Genomic DNA, 25281 nt, shown 5'->3' with positions numbered 1-25281 from the left:
TTTGTTTTTGTTTTGTGACACACTTGCAAGTGTTTTCATATAAATAAATAACTAACTAAAATAAATAAATAAATTGTAAGAGAAATTGTTAAACTTGTGAAACTGCTTACAAGATCCAGTAATTTTTTAGGAATCACGAGAAAAGAAATCACCTGAATATTCCCGAAAATTAAGGAAATCTCGAAAATTAAAAGATTAAGAAAATCAGTTACTCTCGAAACACCCTTTCCTCTAATAAAGTTTAACTGATGAGTTCTTCCCTAACACGATAGAAGGAGCAGCTGAAAATGTACTACAAAGACCTTCAAAAAATCGTTTTAAAACTTGCCGATCTCTCGTTTGGCTTATTTTTAGGTTAACAAGCAAGTGTACTCGCCAGCAGCTGTCTGTGTATCTTGTTACCCTAGTCTCGACGTATTTCTACTCTTATTCTGTGCTCTGTGGACTTTGATAGCGGAGTTTTCCTTGGAGGCGACGAATTGTCATCTCATCTCGGCCGCTGAATCGAAGGTCGCGTTGAGGTCCCCGGGAAGCCACTGATTTACTCTATTCAACTTTATCCTTTGCTTCATGTCGGAAACGTCCAATAACACGGACCCTTGCAAAATCATTGATTCTTTCATCGTTTCAACGTCGACGAGTGCAGAAGCTAATTTTCAAAGGTTACAGCCACATCAGGCCTACACGGAGGAGGCGTTCCCTTTAACATCGAGGAACCACAGTTCGATTCCTAGGATGGTGGCGTACTTGGGTGGCTCGCAGAGGGCGGTCTGCCTTTGGTGCTTGCAATTCTCTATTCCGGAAGGGCACGCCGCTGCTGACGAGCGTCACAACCCATTTGATCCATCCCATAGAACATCAAATTCCTCCTCTTCGTCCTTCTTCGGACAATTCCGCCCTCATCTTTTCTTCTTCATCCTCACTTTTTTCCCGGCTTAGCGCCCGAGAGACAGGCAGGTGTTAACGAAGAAAATGCGTGTGCTAATGTCTTCCGGCTGGTCTATCCCTAATTGCGGTGGATGTCGTAATAAGGAGATATGCAAATACACGGCAATTGCTATTCTAGCAATGATTCTTATTTCGATTGCAAATTAGCTCGTCCAGATTGGGTTGTTTTAATTTTCTCCTTCTGACTGGCACCACCACATACGCATGTTGTGTGTGTGTTCCCTGAATTTACACTTCTTCGTAATTTTTTCGTTCTCTCATTCATTTCCGTGATGATATCGGGATTTTTTCTTTGATTCAATGGAAAAAATTTTTCAGGAGATTCTCGCTGACCATAACAACGCCGTGGACCCAATGAGATGGTGGTGGCAGCATTAGCGTTGGCATTTGCAGTTTGGGAACTAGCAAATGCCGGAACAGCATTTGGTTGGTTTTGTTTCAGCGTGTAGTATGATTTATATTTTTATTTTTTGAAATTTAAATATGTTTCTTCCACCTTTCCTGAATGGAGGTCTCACCGTGGAAAAGTTATTCTTAGAGGATTACGTGCATTTCCACCTCCGAACTTTCATTACCGTTACAGTTCTTGAAAAAAAAAGAGGAAATTTGTCGAAATAATTCGATATTTTGCCGGAACTGTTGATTTGGCTATCAACGAAATGGGAATTGTCAGGCCGGGAGCGTTTTTTCTCGCAAATAAAATGTCGTCCATCTAACCGCTGACGACTTTCCATGGTTCTAGTTTCGAAATCTTGCAGAAAATTTAATTTGGGAACAAGATGTACGAGTTTGAGAATATTTCATGGCAGATGCAGCCTCTTGTAACTGAATTAGCAGTTTCTACCTTTTTCTCACGGAAAAATGGAGATTATGAGTTAAGGGATCGTTCAAAACAGATATTTTACACTTCGTATATGTATCTGAGTGTTATTTACCAATAAAACTTTTGCTTTTATTTATATTTTATTGAGTTTCGGTCCTGTTTCTTACCTACCTGAGTGAAGAGAAAAATTCTGCAAAGTATCATCCGTCTAGGACCTCCTAAATTATTAGCACAACCGCCGGAAGAGGTCTGGTACCAACTGGACGATAATCTCAGCCCCCATGCTCGGCCAACACTGAAATGCCAAGCGTCAGAGAACGCAGAATCGTGAGTTGTACTCTTTGCATGGAACTCATCATCTCCCTCCTCGCCTCGCAGATTTGCAATCTTTGCAGATTTGCATGGTTTAAGAATGGAGTGCCACTGAAGGTTGGCGGCGACATCGAATGGGTTCGAGCTGGCCAGTCCGGAAGTATACAGTTTGTTCGACCACGAAGACATCACGAAGGATACTACCAATGTTTTGTTTCGAATATTTTTGGTACTGCCGTCTCAAATAAGGTTCATTTAAGGCTTGGAGGTTTGTTTGCTCGTTTTTTTTTGTCTATCTTGTGACAAGAACATTTCTATTCAATTTATGCTATCAGAATTTAATATTGAAAGTTAGTGGGCACTTGTTACCGTAATTTCGCGATTAATTCGGAGAAATATGAAGGAATATTTTAAGAAGACTTTTTTCTGCTGGAGTATTTTAATAGCTCTCAATCTAAATCTTGGAAACGTTCTCATTCTCAAAGGGTTAAGCAATCATTCCTGAATTTTTGACTTATTTATCGAATTTATTTCCAACTTTTTCCAAAGGGGAATTTCCTGTTTCCATCTATATGAAATCACGAAAAGTGCGTTGCGTTTTCTTGTATATAGATCTATTCCATGCATAAAACCGAGTGCATAGTTCGGCTAAGAAAAGCGGACCAAATCAAGGGTAATTTTAATTTTAAATTTTCAAATTTCAAAAAGATGGACCTACATATTTACATAGTTATTCATGCGGTGTATATGCTTTAAAAAATACAAAGCAAATATAAGAGCTTTTCAAGCAGAATAAGAAAGACAGTAGTATCGCTAGCAAAAAAATTATGAATGCTTTTGTGTGTTTTTTACCTCACAAATATACAATATATATGATAAAATAAAATAAATAAATATAAATAAATAAAAAATATTTATAAAAAAACAAAGTGTATGTGCATAGCAGTACTCTGCTGCTTCCTGTAACACCGTAATTTTACCCACGTACATTAACTTATTCATTCGCTATTCACATCCAGAAAAATCATTGCCGCTGACAGCGTTGCGGTTTGTCCATTTCTGACGTGCCAAAGCTTTATTTAATTAGACTCGAATAGACCATTTCGGGGTGGTGAACAGAATTCTTTGGTCTCGTCTTCGAATTGACTTCTCACACGCTGTGTCGGAGGGGGAAGAGATGGGGAGTGCATTGAGGAGCTGAGCTGGATTAACGCTGGATACTTCATTTCGTCACCGTATCCCCTAATAGCGCACTGACCGCAGCGTAATGTCACGTAATTATGTTAACAATATTACCGAGAAAATAAACGCATTCACAACGTAACGTGACCACCGTAACCCAATGAATCAGGGGAGTTTTTTGCTTTTCTCCTTAAGAGCTGCCACATTCGATAACAATCCCAAAACAGTACGTAGGAAAATTCTCGAAAAATTCACAACTATTACAGGAAGGAAAATAACACGACTATTATTCTGCCTAACCACCGAACAATGTGTTGGGTTTTGCAGGGAAGAGCGTGCTAACCTGGATCTGACCATGGTAGTCACGCTGAGCGCTGGATATTTTTCTTTCATTTTCTTCATTTTCATTTTCATTTTCATTTTGTTGTTGTTTTGTCATTTTTCTTCCAGTAAGAGTTTCTATTTGAGTATTTTGGTCTCTAATTAAAGGCATCAGTATTCGTATACGGGATCATGCATTGTGGAGAGAAGGGTGATTCCGTCCATTTCTTCCCAATTGCCGTAAAAAACGGTCCGGAAGATGCGGCGCATGCACAATGCTGGCGCGCTCCAATCGAACTCGTTGTAGAAAATAGCGCGCCGGAACGCTCGAAGCCGTATCTTCCGGGCCGTTTTTTACGGCAATTAGGAAGAAATAGACGGAATCCATAATCTACGGCTCCGTATACGAATGAATCCCGTACACCTGAAATCCGTACCACCTCAGATTTGTGGGGTGATGCCTCTAAGCAGACTGAGCGTTCACGAAACTCAGCGAATGAAAAAAAAATGAAGTAAAATCTATTCCGGAAGACGATGAAACAGAAACTTATTTCCCTACTAATTTAGCATGTGAGATTAATTATTACTTATTTACTGATTACTGATTTTTCGTCCACTAAAAAAAATGAAGTACCACCAGAAGAAATCTTAGGGGAATCCTCCGAAGAGTTTTATTGTCCTTTATCACAGAGTAGGCTAGAGATCGCTTAGTGGTCTGTTGGTGACGGGAAAAACACTCTGATTAGATGAGGACGGGTTGTGGAAGTCCTCGTGGGAATCCTCCTCGGCTATGCATACGACTGCTCAATGACAAAATCATCATGTGTACTGACGGGGCGCGCGAGAAGCAATTACCGATTGCTCCGGTTGTGCGGTTCATTTCAAAAGAAGATAACAAACACACTTTAAAAAAAGTGCAATTGTCCGTATATTTCAGCGTTGGAACATTTCCCACAACGACCGGTACGACGAATTCAAGTGATCGAAGGCGAATCGCTTACCGTCGATTGTGTTGCTCCACGTGGAATTCCGCCACCGACGTTATTTTGGCTTTACAGGCATGTTAATTCTCCTGGGAGAAAATCGAGAGAAAAAACGACAGAAAGAAAAGGTAGAAAAGAGAAAAATACTTGTGTAAGAGTGAAGAGAAGCAAACTTCCAACTTTATGAGACGGGTATCGGAAAAAAACTTCTTATAAAATGCATACAAGGGCAAATAATTGCGGTAATTCCGTGTCCTTTCTTTCTGCTCCCCCAAATCTTTTCATCTGAAAGTTAATCCTGGTGGAATTTTGACATATTTACACAATTGTTCTCTCCTATCAAAAAAACGGTATTCCAGTTTTTTTTTCTCTTTTGAAGTCATTTCACAAAAATGACTACCTTACCCAAATGTTCCTGAAACCGAAACCAAGTGGTGGTTAGTGGGATCGCTGGAAGGAAATACCCACAAATCATCCTCAAGGTCTCCATAATGGTTTCCTTGAAATTCTTTTTTTTTTATTTCATCCATTTCCACAAAATGTGGGGACGTTTTGACTCATTGACTCTTTGATTTACGTTGATTTGATGTAACAGCTGTTTATCCATATACATATTTCCATTTTCACGCCTTCTTTAGCCCATCCCAAAGCTCTTCACAATGCTTCCTTGAGACTCTTTTTTTAGCTAATTCATTTCTTTCTCGGCTGCTCACCCTGTTTTCCAAAATTCTCCTTCCCAATATCATGCAACGCACCATTATTGGAGAAATATTGCGGTCATAGAGCCGTGGTTCAAATCTTTGTAGTCTCGACCTGAATTTTTCTGTCACTTTATTTATTATTAATTCATATTTATTTATTAAGAAGTACCATGAGAGACGATGCTAACCGTCAATGAAGCGGATCTACTGGGATTTAGTGACGTTTTTAGTTTCTTCCTAAAACGCACCGAACAGATCTCACAATCATTGCACTTATGAGGATTTCAAGTAACAGTGGTGTAGTGCTCTTATCCTTATCTATTTTTTTTCTGGAAAGGTCGAGCTTACATACTTGTAAACAAACAACAATGTGCTTCACATTCAGAATATTCGTAATTCTTCAACAATTTTAATATCCTCAGAGAGAAAATTAATAGAGTAGTGATTCCACAATCAAGACTTCTTGAATTCTCAATGAAAATAATTAAATTATCACCGCAACCGAAATAAATGTGTTTATAGAGGCTGAGTCAAAAATTAGGATGTTTGTTGAAGAGTTCACTGGCTGAAAGGTCCCTGAGATACGGTATTTTTCGATCGCTATCTCGGAGCGTTTCATCATAGGAAACGATCGCACATCTTAGCCTATATCGTTAACAAATGCACTATATATCCTAAATTTTTGTCTCTGCACGGATTTTTCATTTAGGTACTAGTAAAATTTGTAACTTTGGCAGTAACTTTTTTTTAGTGGAGAAGCAGTGAATTTTTGTTCTCGCGGCGCCGCGGTCTACTAGTGACAAAGCGACTAATTGAGTTCTCGCGTGCATTACCCTTGCCTAATTCGTTGAGCCACGCGCTCCGGCTCTGAGGTATTACGGGAATTTTCTTGAAATTGAATTGATGAGTAATTAGTTATTTGTGTTTGCATTCATTCTTCATGCCCTGAATGCACGTTGCACTGAAGCAAAGAAAAGGTGAAGATACTGTAGCAGCACCGTCTCTATGATCTATGTGGCTAATTTGGTTTAGATTTGGTTTGGTAGTGGTTATATCTAACCTATCTTTGAAGGACCGGTCTTGTTGTGTGAAATTCAGGCGAAATTCTAGTGAGCTCTGTTCCATCTTGTTTTTTTTTGTTTTATGGCACATCTGCAGGTGTTTTCAATAAATAAATAAATGAATATCTGGGTTAAGCTGCTCATTTTGTGCACGTGGACTAGTAGGGACTGAAATTTTTAAGCAGAATTACGCTTCAACTAATTATAAACGACAACTATAATGTTAACTGTAATCCTTAGCTGTAGGTAAGGAATTTGGTTTGGGATATTATTTGTCAGGAATAGCCTCGGGAAAGCAAAGCACTCCTACGAACCCTAGAATCCAAGGTCTCAATTTATCCTATGAGGTAATTCACACCACCCATCGGAGTAATGGACTACACCTTTCGGGATTTCACTTTGTCATTCCTATGAGCGTAAAGAGTTGCCTCGTCGGGAAAATTGAGCACTGCAGTTCTAGGAACTCTAGGAATTGAATAGGGAGTCCGAGTTCTCGCTATCGTTATTGAAAACCTCTCCTAAAGTCACCGCTACAAAAAAAACTTTCTTTAATTCTATACGCAGAAACACTTTACAATAATTTGTTAATTTAAGTGCTTAATGTTAGTTTAAACTATTTTATTTGCAATATTTTCTTTTCTTTTTCTTTATTTTTTTTTCGTTTTCATTTCTCTTAATTTCCTCGCAGGGCGTTCCCTAGCTCATTTTTGTATTAGTTCTTGTGGAAACAACAAACAACATCAAAAAAAAAACTTCATAAACTTTTTTCGGTTTTCCTTGCAATATCCCGGAGGGAATTGTTCCCAGTGTTGCACGCAAATCCATATGTGAAGACATGCAAGATGGCAATTTCGAATGTATTACCAGTAAATGACACTTTTTCCCGAGAAAATAAGATAGAAAATTGTCTGCAAACGTGTTGATGAGTTTCAGACACTAGTCAGCACATCTTTTTTTTCGATTTGTTTCACAATTCGGGCTGATCGAATGTGTACTATGCAAGGGATTCTGGATATTTCAACACCAGACGTGCCGCTACTAGAGATGAGCGATAAAATTGAACAAAATAATTACAACTTTCTAGGGAAAATACTTGAAAATACACAAAATAATTACTTTCCTTTACCTATAAACTTTCTTTGAACGACTATTTAAAAACAGGGGAAAATTATTTTTAGCCATGCACAAGCCTTGGCTCTGAAGAACACTAAAATTTCATAGCCTCAGAGAGATATCCTTATTTTATGAAATGTTCGACTTTCAAAGAATCTCGGCATAATTGGAGGTCGTGTTGATTTTATAGCTCTATAAAAATAAATACCGCATCATAGTTTTTGTTGGTGAATCGATTGGGAGTAAACAAATAAGAAAATACGCTTTTTTCGACGGAAGTTCGGAAGAGCAGCAGCAAAGTCGATATAAGTACGCAGATAGACATGTTTTTCTCACATTTGGTTAGTGTCGTCGCAGAAAACGGCAAATATTGACTAACACTCAAAAATAGTGCGGTGTTCTATATTTCTTCTATTTCTAGAAATTAAAAGAACAACTTTTTTAGATTGTTTTTACTCTCTTTCATTTTTCACAATTTTTTTTCATCTCTCAATCTAGGTTTCGTAAAATTCAGCTGCCTATAATGAAATGTAATAGAAAAAAATGACTTATGCGACTGCCCAATATTTTTGCTCATAAAATATGTATTCCTCGGTCAGGTTTTTGAGGCACCATAAATTTCGACTATGTCATCTCCGTCCTCTGTCTCGGTCATCAATCTAATATGTTCAACATCGACATTTCATCTCGCTGGGGGTCGCGGACAAGCTTCTATGAGCTAAAAATCCATCAGCTTGATCTATGACTTTAAGTAGCGGCACCAAGCAAAATCTCCAAGGTGAAGGATTGGAAACAAATTCCTCTTCAAATCTGAAATCTCTGCAAAATAGGCTACCGTGCCTAGCTTTAGAGGAGTTGACAAGGGGGGGTGGTAACGCAAAGACCAAATAAAAGGCTTTTTTTACAACGGCTAAGGAGATATGAGCGGAACTACCCAGGATTTCTCAATCTGGAACTTTATTTCTAGTTTTTACCGTAGATCCCCTCACCACGTCAAATTTGTTAGAATAATTCTTTTTTTTTTTAAAAATTTCTAATTAAAAAACTCTACAATCTGGTAATTTTGTTCTCCTTTTCACTTATCTCGCAATTTTGCGACTTTTTAGAACTGATTTTTATGAGCTTGCGACTGAGCTTTTGGTTTTTTCCTGCATCTCATCTATTTTTCTGGAATTAATTTCGTAAAATATTCGTATGATACAATTTGGAAACTATTCTGTTGGTTGCACTAACTTTCCTAAGACCTTCACGATTCTGAATTGAAGTAAAAGTCACTGGTGCATACAAAGAAATCAACGCCTGTCCTTCTTCATGTTTTATCATTTGTGGACGGCTCATAAAGAATCGCGGTTGGTCGCGGTAGGACCACCGGAAAAAAAAGATGGTGTTCTGCTCAAATGCAAAAAAAAAACATAATTGTAGGGGAAAATCTGTGCTTTATGGAGTATTTCTACTTTTTATTTTTATTTATTTATTATTTTTCCCACTTTCTTCTATTTTCCCAGTATCGTTATACCCGTTGCAATTTTATTCAAATTTAAGGAGAGATCAAATCTCCGAAGGTCTGGTCTTGCGGAAGTGTTCGGGGACATTCCCAATATTGGTTCCCATCAGTAATCCTTAGAGCTGAGGATTAGTTTGCATCTGGATCTTGTTGATCAGCAAATACTCAAAACAGAAGTCCAGGAATCAGAGTTTTAGGAAATTGATTAATTTACGCAACGAAACAACTTTTTACACCTGTAAGGTCGATGAAATGAAAGTGTTGTGGATACTCACTATTCGCATGGGTGTGAAGAGTTGTTTTCAGGCGGGTAATACCACAACAAGTGCACCTTACCTTAGGCTTCAGTTGTTCAATGAAATGGGTGTAAACAGTTGCCTCGTCGTGCAAATTGAGCTCAGGTTTTAGTTTCCTAGGGGGTGTTTCCTGTCATTCGTGGAAACTCTGTCTTGAATCTTGCCTGCCAGTGAAACGAACCGAACATCGAAAACTTCCAACATTTATTTATTTATTTATTTATTTATTTATTCACATACACGAATGGTGCACCAAAAAAGAAGAAGGAAACACATTTGTCTATGTCAAGACACTCAAGGAAAAATCGGCAAACTCGTTGTCAGTGGGGCCTGGCGCAGTCCTTTCCGTGGCAGATAAGCGTCAAACATTTCCGCTTCTATTGCCGTTTACACTAGCACTGTTCTGGCCAAGATGAAGTCATGTTATGTTGGTAAATAAATATCCTGCTTGTGGATCAGCTATGTTCGTTTAGGGACACAGAACAGGGATCAGTGATCGAGACGATCCGAAGACGTCATATAACTGTCGATGGCGATGGTAGACTGCAATTCTCTTTCGTAGAACTTCACGATGGACGACCGGTATATTCGTAATTCTATATGTTATCACTAAGAAATTCAATGTCTCTTAGAATCTCGTGTACGAATGCGCTGCCGCTTCTCCGGTTCTGCACGGAGAGTATCGATCAGGAGACCATGTGCAGTTAGAAGTGACAAAAAGAGAAGGTTGGTCATCACTATTTTATTCCATGTGCTTCGGCGAAAGTATCCCACGTATTCGCACTAATAATTTATCAATTCTGTTTCGCAGAGGAATGGGACAAGGAGAGAAATGTGCACTGGATACATCGAGGCATCGTATGTACTTCTGGAGGGGAAAAAAAACTCGAGAGAACTTGCAAAACGTTTTTTTTTTTGCGGAGTCCTGCACAAATCACTCTCTAAAAATCATGTCAGTTTAGGAAAAAACGGGGATTGAAATTGTGGAAAAGATGCACTCTTAATCCATAATTAAGATGGCTAATTAACAACAATAACTTCCAACGAACCCCAAAGAATGAAAGACCGTCTAGAAAGTTGTTGCTGAACAGTATGCATTTCTGTGCTACGTCGCGCCACCTTACGTCTCCTCATTCTGATGGATGCGTTATCGTAGGGTTCGGTGGTTCGGTGAACTGATACCTCTAAATCTTTCGGATCGTTATGGACTTATGGCTGGATTCCATTTTTCTCATGATATTTGTGGATTACGTCCAGGCGCTTATTTACTAGTGATAAAAGCAACGAAAAACAGCGAAAATTATTCCAAACGTTCAAAGCTTCAAGGCTCAAAGTTTGGTCATGAATAGCACAGCTCAGGAGGAACTGGAGCTTACATCCGATCTCTCTTTATATTCGAATGTTAAGAAAACGGTTGGATAAAAGAGCTAACATTAACTAACACTAACAACTTCGGCTTTATCGCCTTAGTCGGAACCTAGGAGATCAGAGCCATAAGTGACTTATCCTCCTAAGCACCCTATTACTGTAAGCAAGATATTCGAACGATGTGCATACTCAAAGAACAACCCTTCAGCTAGTGCTTACCTCATTTCCAGGATCTCGTAACGTAACAGACCACCACATTTATGAATCACAAGGGTTTTTATAAGGGGCCTGACGGCCCGTCCCGTACATGAAAACCCACACAGAGCTTGATATGGGGCTAGTTCGTTTGTGATCGCAATGCACTCGTCCTTTCTTTTCATTTTTGGACTTTTGGCGGTCATCCAAAATGCCTCAAGTGTTCTGCAGTCTCGGACTTAAAGAATAGTATCGTAACTTCTACCTCCGTTTCAGAGCTTCCATGACGTTTTCTACGGTGCGCTTCGCGCGAGGTGGAGAGCTTAGATTTTGCGAGCCCTTCTAGATGCTCCTTTATTCGAATATAATAGAGTGGCCGTCCCGTTTCCCCATGTAATCGTCCCCACACGATCTGCACGTGATACGATACACCACTCCTGAGAACATACAATCACCCTACCTGCCATATGGACAAACCACGCAGCTGGGAGTTGTGCAGAGTCGGTCATACGCACGATTACGGACCAGCTGACAATTGAGGTTCATTGGTAGTATTTCCGCAACTCTCACGTAATTCTGTAGATCCGCTTAGCGTAGACACCTCCGTACCGCCCTGCTAATGTTATTAGAAATGTAAGGTAGATAGGATGGAACTTGTTTGCGAAAAGTCGCCGGATTTGTGCGAGTAATGGCTTTCTTCCACCTAGACACAATACTTGGTGCTAAGGAAACTAGGTAAAAAGATGAAGTGGTCAGCATTAATCAATCCTCTTTATAAAGTATGCATCAGTGCATTCGATTTCAATTCAGAAGCGTAGAATTTTTTTATGTATCCCGTAGAATGACTTGCGGAGGCAAAAAATGTATAATGCGTCCCTTCCCTTGCCCTCGCGTCCCGTCCCCGCCCTAGTCGAATCTAATTAATATTAATTTATTACTACTAATTTATCGATCACGAAGGGATGGAATGCAAGAGGCGTGGTTGGCACTGGGGGATTTCGAACTAACAGGAACGACCGCGTAGAGATAACCTCTTATACCTGCACCACATCCACTGCGCTATAAGTGGAGTATATGCATGAGTACTGAGTTGGCGATAGAAAGAGGACAACTTCTTTTTTCCATTGCTTCCCTGCACGTATGTGAGCACTAATTGGTGGTCAAATTCACCAAAAAGGAAGTTGTCGGAAATTTCTGCTAGGTTATTATATTCTAGTTCATTTTTCTCTTCTGTGTGCGTGAAGAAATTATGCGTTATATCGTTTATCGACATAACTACAAAATGAATGAATAGGAAGAATGATGGAACCAGGTTATGATGAAGAGTTATCAAGTCAGTGAAGAAAATCAAATCTGCACAAGAACAGTATGAAGAAGAATTGCAACGAAGACAGGAATTGATTCTGAAATATCGTCAGCTAGAGAAGATCTTCTCGGAAAAACTGCTACAGCTGGTTCAGTTGAATGTTTATCCATGGTGCTGCTTGTTTCCGGCTATATCGGTCTTCAGAATTTCTCTTGTCCTTATTAGAGCTAAAAAAACCAATTAGAATTTAGTTACGGCATCACAATGTTACCATAACCAAGTTATTAGCATTTTATAATACTCTTTCCATTTTCAAAAGATTACCTCAATTTCCATTCCACATGCAGACACCCAGTTCGCACTGAACGGCCATCTGTTCAGAAATTTCTCTAATCTTTGACGCGATGTGCGTTCGCCTCCTCGTGTGCTCCAGAGAAAAACTAGCATTGCGCCATTAGTTGAGTGGCCACTTTGATTTGTTGGATAGAAATGCTTAGGCAGTTTTATGACCGTTTTTACGTAATCAATCGGCACGCCATTTGTGCGGAACGCAACGAGTTCGATGAGTTATGGACTCGCCAACCAGAATGCAGTGCGAAAGCACGAAAATAACTGCTCTCCGCTGGGGTCAACTCAGCGATGATCAGGGATAATGGGATCCATCGTAACCGTTGTAAATCGAGACTTTTACTCAAGAATTTCAAAAGAAAACCTTAGTTGTAGGACCTAATAGTGGTTCGGCAGAATCGAAGGCAACATTAACAATCCATCCCTGAAAAAAACCATGCAGTGCCATCCACAGTTTTCTCTTAGTCCCAGTAGAATCAGAAAACTACCGTAGCTCAAGGAATATTCTAAAACGTTCGGATTAACCCATTCTTTAGTGCGACCCCTCCACCATTTAGGTGCATTCAAAACGGACACAACTACTTCAGTTCGTTCATGCAAAAGAACCTACTTTAAATTCTTTTTTATTGTTGATCTGCTGACCCAAAGTAATACGAAAGCTGCAGCCCGCTGTGCAACACTTAGATGCTGCTTGGACTCGCTACCGTAACCGATTGATTCCGTTTAGGACCAGTCGAGGAAGAGGTTCATAAGCTGTACGTGAGTCCTGGCGAAGTAACAGTCAAGGCTGGAGGTACGCTGCGACTGCAATGCATCTTCGGGGGAAGGTTTGTAGACACTCAATTTGTGAAGTTTGATTTGCATTGAGTTTGCAGGTTAGCCCAGTTAGAAGGCTCAATTTTGAGGCTGTTCCATCAAAACAATAAGAATGGAAGTCAAGAGTAGAGAATTGAGGACATAGTGAGAGTCAGTGTCGTTTTCAGTCCTCTTCCTGTAGTCTTCTGGTCAAAAGTGGATGGGAACTTACCAAAATCACGTCTGAAAGATCTAACATCACCGGAAAGCGACTACGGAAAGACGTTATTGGTAGAGAATGTTCATCCGGAAGATGCTGGACGATACGAGTGTCGAGCAGGGGATCTCTCCCACTCAGTGAATGTAAGAGTTTTGGGTGAGTGACTTCGCTGCTATTCAATACTTCAATTGAGAAAAGGTGAAGAAAGGTTTAATTTCAGCGAATTTATCTGGATTTTTGGTAAGATCTTCATTACTAGCTGTAGTGCACAGAACACTGTAGCTCACCATCCTTACTTTGTCTTTTTTCAAGTAATCACCATTAACAAAACCATCTTTTAGAATTATGTCTCAGGGAGCACAACAATTGTTTCTTGACGGTGCACTAAGATTTTTATTTTGACTTCTACTCAACCCATAAATGTCCTTGTTGTACTTGTTGGAATGAATTTTGGCTGTTTTGAATGCAAGCCAACTTCTTTGTGTTTTGAGATGAACGCCCTGTTTATATATGCATTCAAACTGGCTCAGCCTAAATGGCTACAGAGGTGTTCTTGAGAGGGGAGCGTGGGGTAAAATGAAGTTCAGGCGGAGGTGGGGGGAGAGGGCACTCAATGGCGCCCTTATTTTTGGAAGTAAGTAACTAAATCAATCGGGGCCCTAGGACTGAAGCATTAGTTTTAGAGGATCTAAGCACATGTAAGCTAAAGTTACTAAGAGAAAAAAGTAAGATGGAGCGTCCAGAAATAAGGGCCCCATTGAGTGGGCCCCCTTTCAACTACAATTTCCCCGTGCCGAGATATTCGAAGTCAAACAGTCCATATAGTTTTTCTCAGACTCCTCATTGAGAAGTAATGTTTAAGCAGAGGTTATTGTTGTTCGCCTGATTCAATTTACTTCATTCCTTTGAGGGCTCTGTCAAAAAGTGATCCGCACTTCCTTGCCGGTGAAAAACAAGGCATTTTTTTTACATTTTCATACAGATTGTCCAACTAGGATAAAAATGCTAAGCTCAATGTGTAATCATCAAATCAAAGGCATTCAGCCAGACGAAAGCAATCCTCTTACGGTAAGGGCAGTGCAAAAAGAGGTTAGAGGAGCCTACGCTGCAACGGATGCGCAGCTCTCACCGTGGAAAACATATAAATACAACGTCTGATTCATTTTTGTTTTGTTTCTTTTCTTTCAAATTATACTAAGTTATAGAAATAAAAAAGAGTAGTTATCTTGATGGTGCTATTACTGCTAACTATTTCGTTTTTTTTAAATGGATTTTTTCCTTTCAATTTCCAGCTGCCCCATATTGGGACTTCGATCCTCCAAAAGACATTGAACAATCGGAAGAGAGCACCACTGAACTGGAATGTCTTGCTTCCGGGCGTCCTGCACCCATAGTGCGCTGGAGTATGAACGGAAAGCCGCTACACGGTAACACATCTACCTTTCGCTAAATGTAAGTATCTGCTGAAACGCATCTTCAGAACTCGGAGAAGATCCTCGCCGACTGTTACTGGACAATGGTCGCGTACTGAGATTATCCTCACTGAACCACGATCTCGACACTGGAGTTTATCAATGTAATGCATCCAATCCACTGGGTTACGTCTATGCCAATGCATTCGTGAATGTCAAAGGTAGTCCTTCCCTTTTATGGACTGAAGTTATCTTTATTTTCCAAATTTTACTCTTTTTAGCTCATGCCCCTCGTTTTCTAATGCCTACGCATCGAGTTTGGAAGGTTGTACTGAGAAGTACCGTTTCCTTGAACTGTGATGTAGAAGCAGCACCGGATCCGGTCGTGAGATGGGTGGACGCCGATGACACTCCGCTACGGGTTATCGAAGGGAAAACACAGGTATAGAAGATGCTATCACAGCGACTTATTTGCTGCGTACAAAGATTTAAAAAATGGTCATTTGCAAACCTCCAAGAACCTCCCAGTGGGAGGCTTCGAGAATTGTCATTATTTATTTTCTCATCTCTGATCGTAACTCATTGCTAAGTGCATCATTGTGAATCATCAGAAAAAGTGAGTAGTACACTAAAATGATTTATGCTTCCCTAATTCTTTACCACCCTTAAAAACTTTTTTTTTGCGCCAGACAGATGTGTGGTTGTTCGAAATCGCGGTTGCTATTATTCCATAACAATGCCGCTAGTGCCTTGAGTCCTACTTTTGCAGTCTCTCAGAAACAATCGTCTAAGACATTTTTGGATTGGCGAAATCTTGCACCTACTACAAGATTATTTTGTTATATTTAAATTATTTCATATGCAGGTGACGGGAACTACTTGGGTAAGATGCTACTTTCAGAGATTCACTCGGTTTCCTCTTGGCTGTAGCCAATCTTTTGTTTTCGGCAAGTAGAAGAACTATTAGACATTTGCACTTAACCGTTAAAGAACGTTCAGAGATGTTAGGAGTGAAAGGATAAAGTGCACGGCGTTGATCAATCTCTGTGGGGCGTGCCGCATCCGACTTCAAATCGTTTGAAGTTCATGGACGCGTGTGCTCACTTTCAAACCCTTGCAATTCGCTGTAGTGTAACCATGTGCACATACAGTGAATTGCAAGGGGGAACCAATGTGTCGAATCAGTGTTTTTTATCCTTCTAGACAAGTTTGATACCAACTTTTCGATCCCGAGAGGATGAAAGGCTTAGTAGTTTCGAACCGTCGACCGTGCACTCACATTGGAACCTCTTACCGATTCCGATCCTCATGCAGGTATCCCCTAATATGCAGATTAAGGAAGAATTATTCTTCATAACATACTGTTGTGACGTGTGAGACATCTGGCCGGTCAATCCACAAAATTTATGCTTTTGGGAAGACGCTAACCTACAGAAAATTCCTCAAGACAACGTGGAAAAGCCGATCTCATTTGTTCGTAATAATGTGACCAAGAAAGCGAGAACGTTTTTCTGCGACTACTTTAGAGGTATAGGCGAGATGTTGATGTTTTCCTCATGTGATTCGCCGATACATCGTATCCATCTCTTCGTAAAGTTCTTCGTTATGGCACATCATTGGGCAGATGTAGCCAAGTTTTCTCCTAAGCATCTTCTTTTCCAAGCAACCGACACGTCTCCGATTTTTTGATCATGATGGGACGAATTGCAGTTTGGTACACTTGCAGCCTGACAATCAATGGCGATAAGGGCCGACCACAGGCACTAGATCAAAGAGGCTCCTCTTTGCTGAATATCTCTCTCGTAGCTACCTTCGTTCTTTGGCATACAACCAAATAATAGAACTCATCCACGAGTTAAGGGCGGGTGTAGTGTAGCGGTTGGAGGTTCCGCTTCCTGGTTCACGATCGATCGGAGGTTCGAATCCGCCCCAGTGCTCACCAAGCCTTTCATCCCTCCAGGGTCGATAAATTTGTACCAGACTTGTCTGGGAGGATAAAAACATTGGCTTAACACGTCGGCTAGCCACCGCAAGTCATTGTATAGGCCAGTTACACGTTCGTAAACCTCAAACGATTCTGATTTCAAGTGAACGTGGGAGCGCATCCCAAGCGGATTGATTAACGCCAGACACTTTATCCTTTTATCCTTTATCCACGAGTTAATTTGGTGGTCCTGATCAACTTTGAGGAGAGTCTGCTTGCATTTGTCAGCTCATGCAATTAATTTCGATACGAAGTTGACGACATGTTGCAACTTTGCACTACTTGGAACGAAAACTACTACAGTATCGGCGTACTCGATCGACCAAGGAGGAAACCGGTGGTGTTAAGGCGACATCAACGGGACAGTGCTCAACTGTATGTTGCTTCCACGTTTCGATTACTCCTGTCAAAAAACACCTCAATCGTTGATAGTTGAACGAATGACGACTTGTTCATCGCGGATGGTTTCTTTGCGATGTTTGAAAATCCTACTTGACTCCTCCTGAACCGCGGCTTCTTTTCTGGAACCTTGCTTTCAAGCTGAGAAGAGCTAGGCAGTGGTCGAAATCGAATGTGACGTCCCTGACAACTCTACATTCTTGGATACCCGACATGGGGATGTTCCTTGTCGAAACGTAATCAAGGAACGTCCTTGTTGTTGTTCTCAGCGGTCTAAATAGGTGTGTGTGTGTGTGTGATCATTTACAGATCCAGAGTTTGAGTCGTCTGCGATCCCGCAATCGTAGAAAAGCGCATCTTGACGAGCCAAACTCCTCCACAAGGATGTTGTAATCGTTCCTATTGCAGCTATTGCGCAGCCTCCTTTCCTTTCACCAGCATCGCCGCAATAGATGGTCTTGGAGTCTTCTTGGAGTTCACTCGATAGTGACCGGCATTTCATCATTAATGATGTTTGCTGCCAAAGATTCGATATTCCTTCCAGGAATCTAGCCTTTGAGGGCCTCTGACAGTATCCTGGACAACAACACCTTTTAGTAATGTCTGGAGAACATAGTTCATGTAATAACGCAAGTTGTATAGCTTGTAAGGAGAGGAGGGGAGGGATAGAGGGACGGGCGTATACTCAGATGCCTGATTGCTTTTAGTAAAAGAAACACGGACAGATAGCAATCAGGCATATATACGCGGCCCGTTACAATCATTGATAAAATAAAATGGCTGTAGTCAAATAGTGATGAGATTCCATTTCCTTCTTTTAGATGAAACGCTTTCTATTCACGGTAAAACTACTTTTAGCTTCTCGCAAACAACACCTTTATCATACACGACTTGAGCAGTGCTGATGAAGGTCTATACTATTGTAATGTGTCAAACAAGTATGGAATTGGGCGAGCAACGAACAGACTTCAAGTGTTTAGTAAGTGTTTCTTTTTTATACCCATTACGTCTTTTTCTCATTCCGCCCCTTTTCCAGAACCGACATACTTCGTTAAAATTCCTTCACCACAGAAGTTGGTTCTAGAAGCTGGGAGTTCAGCAGAGCTTCATTGTGAAGCTGTAGCAGATCCGCGATTGGAAATTCATTACAAGTGGACGATCAACGGCAGGCTAATAAACGAGAGCAGCGTATTTCAGTAAGTATAGATGTTCAATCTCAAACCTAGCGCACGCCCGGGACGGAGGGTGTTCGACCAGGTGGACGCGACGCGTCGCCACAACACACGCGCCTCTCTACTTTACACACTTTCTTTCTTGGATCAATTGAATGAGCATTGATATAACTCGGTTGAACACATTTGGAGTTGATATATTAGCAAAAGAGTATTTCTTCCTTATATTTAGCGTGCTCTCGGATCGACTTCGCATAAATTCCGTTAGAGGTAGACATTCGGGTACAGTTGACTGTGCTGCAATTACCGACGTTGACGTCAAGTTGGCGTCGATGAAGCTTATTGTGAAAGGTAGGTTTTAACTCAAGAACTCTTGTGAGCAAATAACTGGGCTGACCCGAATATGAATTCAGATGTTCCTGCTCACCCAATAGTGGAGCCAGTAATATGTTCCGAAAGAAAGGCGGTAATAAAATGGAGAGCTGCTGATGAGCATGGTGATCACATCAAAAAGTACACCGTTGAAATGCATACTGATTTCCGAAAGGTTCAGCTGAATTAAGGTGATTGGGTGCTGCATTACTGCTTACAATATTTTTAATTTAGAACGTCTGGGAGCGCGTTGTCGACGAGTTGAATATTGAAAAGGAGTTTTTTGAGGCTGACGTCACTCTAACTCCTTGGGTAAGATGCTGCATCGTCATGATACTATGTTATTCTTTATTTCTATATGTTATTCTTTCAGGTAAACTACACGTTCCGTGTTATCGCCGAAAACGCTCACGGACGTTCGGACCTGAATGCCGCTCTAGACGACGAAGGTACGAATTTTGGGCGTTCTAGTGACTACCTAAGTCTGCTAGTCACCTGCGTTCGACATCTATCGGTGTTCCTCCGACCTTTAAAAATCTTACGGTGGAAATAACAAAAGAATGCACAATTTTAGATGAAAACTCATGTGGAATTGTAGTGTTTCATGAAAAGTTATGGTACGCATCAAATTTATTCAACTGAGGTAAACACTCCGCATTCAAATCGCTGCGCTGCACGAGCATTAATGGTCAAACTAAACAGTTGCAGAATAAGAGCGTAAGTGTTCCTTTATAGATTTGATGCAGACGGTTTCATGCCAAACGAGGCCGTCGTTCCCCTATTCAAACCCATCAAATGTTAGAGCTGATGGCACCGAGGCGGATAATTTGGTTGTTTATTGGACCCCTATGGACAAATATTACTGGAATGCACCTAATTTGCAGTATCTTGTGAGGTATGACGACAGTATCTGTTCTTCTGATACATACTTTTCTGAAATCGGTCTAATGTCAGGTACAAGTTGAATGAGCCTCATTCTGCCTGGACGGAATTCCTTGTGGAAGACTCTATGGCAGTTAGTTTTAACACATCCGTTGTTCTCTATGGTAGATAATGACAAAATTGAATCCTAGAATCATACAATCATTCGCGAACAGCCAACCTTCCGCGAATTTCTTGTACAAGTTCGCGCTGTTAATGCTATTGGTCCTAGTATTCTGGAGCCTGAGACGATAAAAGGATTTTCAGGAGAAGATGGTAGAATTTTGCTATCTGTTGTTTCTTTACATTGAAATTCAATCTTTTCAGTGCCCGAATTTCCTCCTAGCAACTTCAAAATTGAAAAGGTGGTGAATTTTTCGTCTGTAATCTTTGGGTGGGAACCCGTACCTGAATCCAGTGTGAGAGGCCACTTCCGAGGCTACGAAGTACGTTGTCGATGTTTCTTCAGGGCAATTTTCTCAAGAATGGTACTTTCAGATCGAATTTTGGCGTGATACTCTCCCTGCTCGTAAATACCGCTTGTTGATTCCTTCGACGCAGTCCAAAAAGGTGACATACGACAAGTTTACGAGAATGTTAAGGGTAATTGTGCTAGTTTTAGTTAATCACTACTCTCTCCGCCAACTCGAACTATACGGCGGTGATTCGAACGAAAAATCGAAGGCACGCTAGCGAACCGAGTCCAGCTATCCATCTTACAACTCCTGAAGGATGTGAGTTAGGTTTGCCGAGTTTTGCAAATTCGTGGATGGGTCATATTTAGTGGATTCTTCCCTTGGCAAGCCTCTTTAATAACACTGAAAGGAGGTTTTGGGAGTTTGAAGTCATTGACCCCTATAGATGTTGCCTTCGATTTTTATTGAATTTCCAGCAGTTCTATTACTACTGAATTTTTAGTCGCCACTCTAGTACTTTGGGTTAATCATTAGTCATCAATTTATCATCATCATTATCATCATCTTACTTACTTACTTACTTACTTACTTACTTAGAGTAAGTACTTAGAGTACTTGGAGTATTAGTTTCAGGTAATGGTCCCTAATTTACAGATTCCAGCTCATAAAGCCTTTTTTCAAGCACTTCAGTTATGTATGGTTCAGTTTCAAGCCTAATTATTTTAGTAGTAGATCCTTTTACAATAATAATTCCTCATGTTTATATATTTTGATGATTTTGAATATATGTCCTGCTCATTTTTCTTGTATTTTCAGTGCCTTCTAAGGTTCACAATATGCGGGTATTCGCCGTGGGAGCCCATGCAATTCTCACGTTATGGGAGCCGCCAAAGCATCCGAATGGACAGCTGCGAGGCTATTTTCTCTCCTTTGAGAGCGAAAAAAGTACTTACTTCCATTACCATTTGAAGATCTCAGACAATCGCTTCTTTAGACGAAACCGAGGAGACCTACGTGTTGCATCGTCAGATGGCCTACTTGCACGAGAAATGCGAACCAGATTCCGTTTACAAAGTGTCTGTATGGGGTGAGACGAGCGCTGGCGAAGGAGCGAGGACTGTGAGACCTGTAAGAACCTGGCCGACTAGAAGTGAGTTATTTGATTTAGAGGAGTGGATCATGCATGTGCATTGCTTTTCTCATATCCCATTCATAAATGTTTGACTCTCATTTGTGGATACTAGAAGATACAGCTTGTATTTGTTCTTTTTAGGATTATTTTACATCCACTTCTTGGAGATTTCCTACATAAATGCAAATAATTACAATAATCACCGTCAACATCCTGCAATATTTCCAAGAGACCAAAAATTACAGGGTTTCACTCATGGTAGTCTTTATTTTTGCTCATGAGTAGAAAGTTCAGGCTTCTTGCAGGTTGACATGTGTGACCATTTGTTTGAAAAGATAATTGTAATGCAACCGTTATTCATCCGATTATCCATCCACCATACCTTGTGACTTTTGACTGAATTGCACCTATCGTTTGAACTGTATGGTTAGGTAATCAAATATTATTCTCCAAAGTCGGCCCTCCATCCAGAGTTGACAGTTTGAAGAGAATATCGCAAGTCTATAATCCCATAACCGCTTTGTGGGAAATTTATGGACTATTGAAAGTTGGTCTCTTGCCTAAAAGGCCGTTTCTAACAAATCTCCAACGTTACCATCTACTGTCGGAACCAGAAGGATAGTTTGGTCTTCATCACCTTAGATCGTACTCTTAAACGTCCTTGTTTCGACATTTTTTAATGATATGATAAGAGATATGATAAAGTACTAATTCAGTTTTTTTTTTTTGTGGAGAGTTTTTCCTCACTATTATTTTCAATATTTTCCAAAAGCTTAATTATTTTTGCTGCAGATCCTGATCCCCCTGTCTTCGAAGTCAAGAACGTTTTGCTGGATCGGGTGGAAGTGGAATGGAAACCATCAAATCACAATGTTTGGCGAATGCCTGGATCTGCATTCTTTGTGAACTACTCATTAGCAGGTTTGTTACAAAGTTGAAAAGAGATATTCAACGCCCATGAAGCAGCAAGACAATTGTACTTGTAGATTCCACGGAATATTTCGAATCACCTATGATCTACCTTCCTCATGAACGGCTAACTATAACCGGTCTACGTGAGGGTTCAAAGTACCAGCTGACTGGTGTTTCGAAGGACGGAAATCGTATGTCCTATAGTCAACCGAAGTTTGTGACCACGATGAGCAGTGAGAGCGTCTCTCATCTAAATCAAGGTAGCAATTTAGGAATTATTCCACATTTCTCCAATGTATAATCAAGGCAGAATTTATTTAATAAGCGTGTGCAAGCAATGCATCGCATGTTATTTCTCTTTCGACACATACTCCTGTTTTCCTCTACTTCAATCAGAAGAGCATCACACTTTTCCAATATATTCTAGATTCAGGAGAATATGCATTACATTACATCGCACTATATTTTATGATATTATATTATATTATATTATTATTATTATTACTGATTTTCAGAATCACTGCGGAACGCCGCTTGGTTCATTGCTGTCCTCTGTGCTGTAGCAATCGCTCTCCTTTCTATACTTGTCACGTGTTGCTGCGAAGAAAGAAGAGGAGGGAACTACGCCGTTCGTAGGAAGGTTCGGTTTTTTCACATTTCTTGAACTTTCTCTTTGAGATCAAGATGATGCTGAATATATAGGTTTTCTTACTCGTAATTTCTAGATGTTATTTTCTTGAAGTATCACCTAGAAATTTATAGTTCAAGTGTAGTCTGCTCAAAACGACATGAAGCACGTACAATTGCGTAAGTGGCTGCGCTCGAAGCGGCGCGGTAGAGACAAAAAAATCGGAAGAATCGAGGTGGGAGCATGGCGAATTGCAGAGATGGGTTGCGGTAGCGAGGATCCTTACACGATCCCAACCGCTACGCTCCACCCCACCCCCGGTTCGAGCGCAGCCGCTTACGTAGCTGTCCATATCTCATGTCGTTTTGGCCCGACTATATGAAGAGCTCATTTTGCCGCTGGAAATCGTCCCCGTTCCATTTTTAAATCCATTGTTTTTGTTCTTCGATTGTGTGGGCAGCAATACCATCATCTTTTACTTGTCTAATAATCTCGCTACTCCACATTTACGAAAGAAAATTGAACCTTCACTTTGAGATTCCGTCGAAATGGTTTTCAAGGAAGCTGTTCGTGATTATGACATTACTTTAGGAAGCACATTTTTGCGCAGTTCCCCAAGTTACATAATGGTAGATGGATTCCTAACAAAATAACGTTAATGTACAAAACACACATCATAGTTATGACCAACACCCCGTAGGTGAACATCTGGCAGATGAACTTCTCCAAAGGAGGAGGGCGAGGACGAAATTATGGAAGTGAACATAGAATAGAATAATGGGAAATAATAAGTTGACGTGGTAGTAATGCTAGTATTATGTAAATTATCTTAAAGCGATTCTTTTAGATTTTACTAAAGTCGAAATTGAACGAAAACAAGAAATCGATCAAATGGCACCACATTAGTTAAGTATGAGTAATTCTCATCCGCTTGATAGCTGCGTTTCCTGATCTCCTTAACAGTAAATGATAATATTCGAATCGTACGAGACACCCTCTAGAATGGGAGTGTTAAACCACTTCTTTTCAGTTCTTTTTGAAAAAGTATTGTTTACCAATGAGCTGTGAAATGCTACCACATCCAAGATCAAGTGGTTAGGCTTTGAAAATTGGAACTGAGTAATGAGGAGAAAAAAGCCTTTTGATTTAGGAAATGGAGATTGGTCACCAGTTGGAGACCGATGAAGAACGACAATTTCTTGAGTATCAGTATGGGTATAAAACGTAGCTCAAGCACAAATTTCTCCTAAAAAAAGAGACTCGCTCCGCGAGAGATTGTGCAGTATCTCCAAGCTTGTTGTTTTTATCTGTTGACCACCATGTAATCACTGTTTTTCCACGGTCAATGCCTGTTAACACGCAGTCGGTCGTGGCTCGAGCTATGCGATGAATGCGGTTGTGTATGGATTTTCTGCAAACTCTTTGTGTATCTAGCTGTGAATTACTTTTGATGCTGCCGTTTTCTGTTGCCATTTCGCTGTCGTTCTGAATATTCTGCACTGTCACACTGCTGCCATTCTTTCTTGTTTTCTATGCGTCTATCTCGTTTTCCGTTGTTATTTTTTTTTGTAGATTTTGCTGTTGCATAAATGACTGCACGTGTATCTAATTGCTTTATTCACACGAAAATTGTTTCTTCATCTTTCATCGGCGAATAAAGCAGATTGTACGTACTTTGAAACGTTACAAAAAGTTTCTACTGTCTATTTATCCCTCCGAAGACGCCAAAACATGTTCTACATTTGTGATTTTTTATATATTTTGAAATCATTTGAGGGAAGCCGGGGCTATAGTCGGGTTAAAACGACATGGATCAAAAGTGTAGTTGCATTTGCGTACGCGCTCGAAACGGCGTGGTGGAGGCAGTAGTTGAAACCGATCAGGGACTGTCGCAAACCGCAGCGATGAGTGGTGCAGCAAGGATTTCACCACTTTCCTAGCCGCTACGCTCCACCGAAGCGCCGCGAGAAAAGCCGCGTACGCAACTGCGTAGTGTTTCATGTCGTTTTAACCCTAGTGCAGCTCTATTTGTCATTGACAATAATGCTGCTCTTTTCAAATTGCTAACTGAATTTTTCGTTTCTGTTATCCGGTCAACTGAGTTGCTCAACACTTCGAACTATTCAAAAGTAACTAATTCTCGATTTACGGATACTCCGTTTCTAAGTACTTCAGTCACTCAAATAGATAATAAGACACCTTCAGAAAAGAGGCTGTCTTTCTATAATAGCGTCAAAACGTAGTTTCTATGATAGTTGGGCAAGCGCCTGAGCTCGAAGCGGCGCGGTGGAGCGTAGCGGTTAGGATTCATGTGGATCCTTACTACCACCATCTATCGTTGTAGTTCGCCATAATATCCCACGTCGATCCCAGGTTTAGAGCCTACTATACTTTCTTTTTTTGTGAGCTTGCTTTAGGTTTAAGGAAAATATGTACTCGAATACATCGCTCTCTTAA

General features: G+C 40.5%; 1 protein-coding gene across 1 annotated transcript; it reads left to right on the top strand.

Moving 5' to 3' along the window:
* Nucleotides 1-1307: 1307 nt before the first annotated feature.
* On the top strand, nt 1308-24052 carry RB195_000706 (uncharacterized protein; the record flags this gene model as incomplete). The annotated part of the gene is made up of 29 exons (XM_064197185.1): nt 1308-1374; nt 1984-2098; nt 2167-2351; nt 4524-4644; nt 9718-9826; nt 9877-9970; nt 13189-13288; nt 13445-13632; nt 14769-14903; nt 14957-15109; nt 15170-15330; nt 18130-18250; nt 18308-18467; nt 18676-18794; nt 18857-18990; nt 19050-19127; nt 19189-19264; nt 19551-19710; nt 19770-19830; nt 19889-20012; nt 20064-20182; nt 20235-20306; nt 20359-20470; nt 20969-21097; nt 21147-21302; nt 22077-22205; nt 22271-22456; nt 22712-22836; nt 23975-24052. 29 exons carry the CDS (start codon nt 1308-1310, stop codon nt 24050-24052), a joined length of 3567 nt encoding a protein of 1188 aa, XP_064053066.1.
* Between the last annotated feature and the right edge of the window lie 1229 nt (nt 24053-25281).

Source organism: Necator americanus, chromosome IV, assembly GCF_031761385.1.
Source record: "Necator americanus strain Aroian chromosome IV, whole genome shotgun sequence".
Lineage (NCBI taxonomy): Eukaryota > Metazoa > Nematoda > Chromadorea > Rhabditida > Ancylostomatidae > Necator > Necator americanus.
This window is presented reverse-complemented; position numbering and strand designations above follow the sequence as displayed.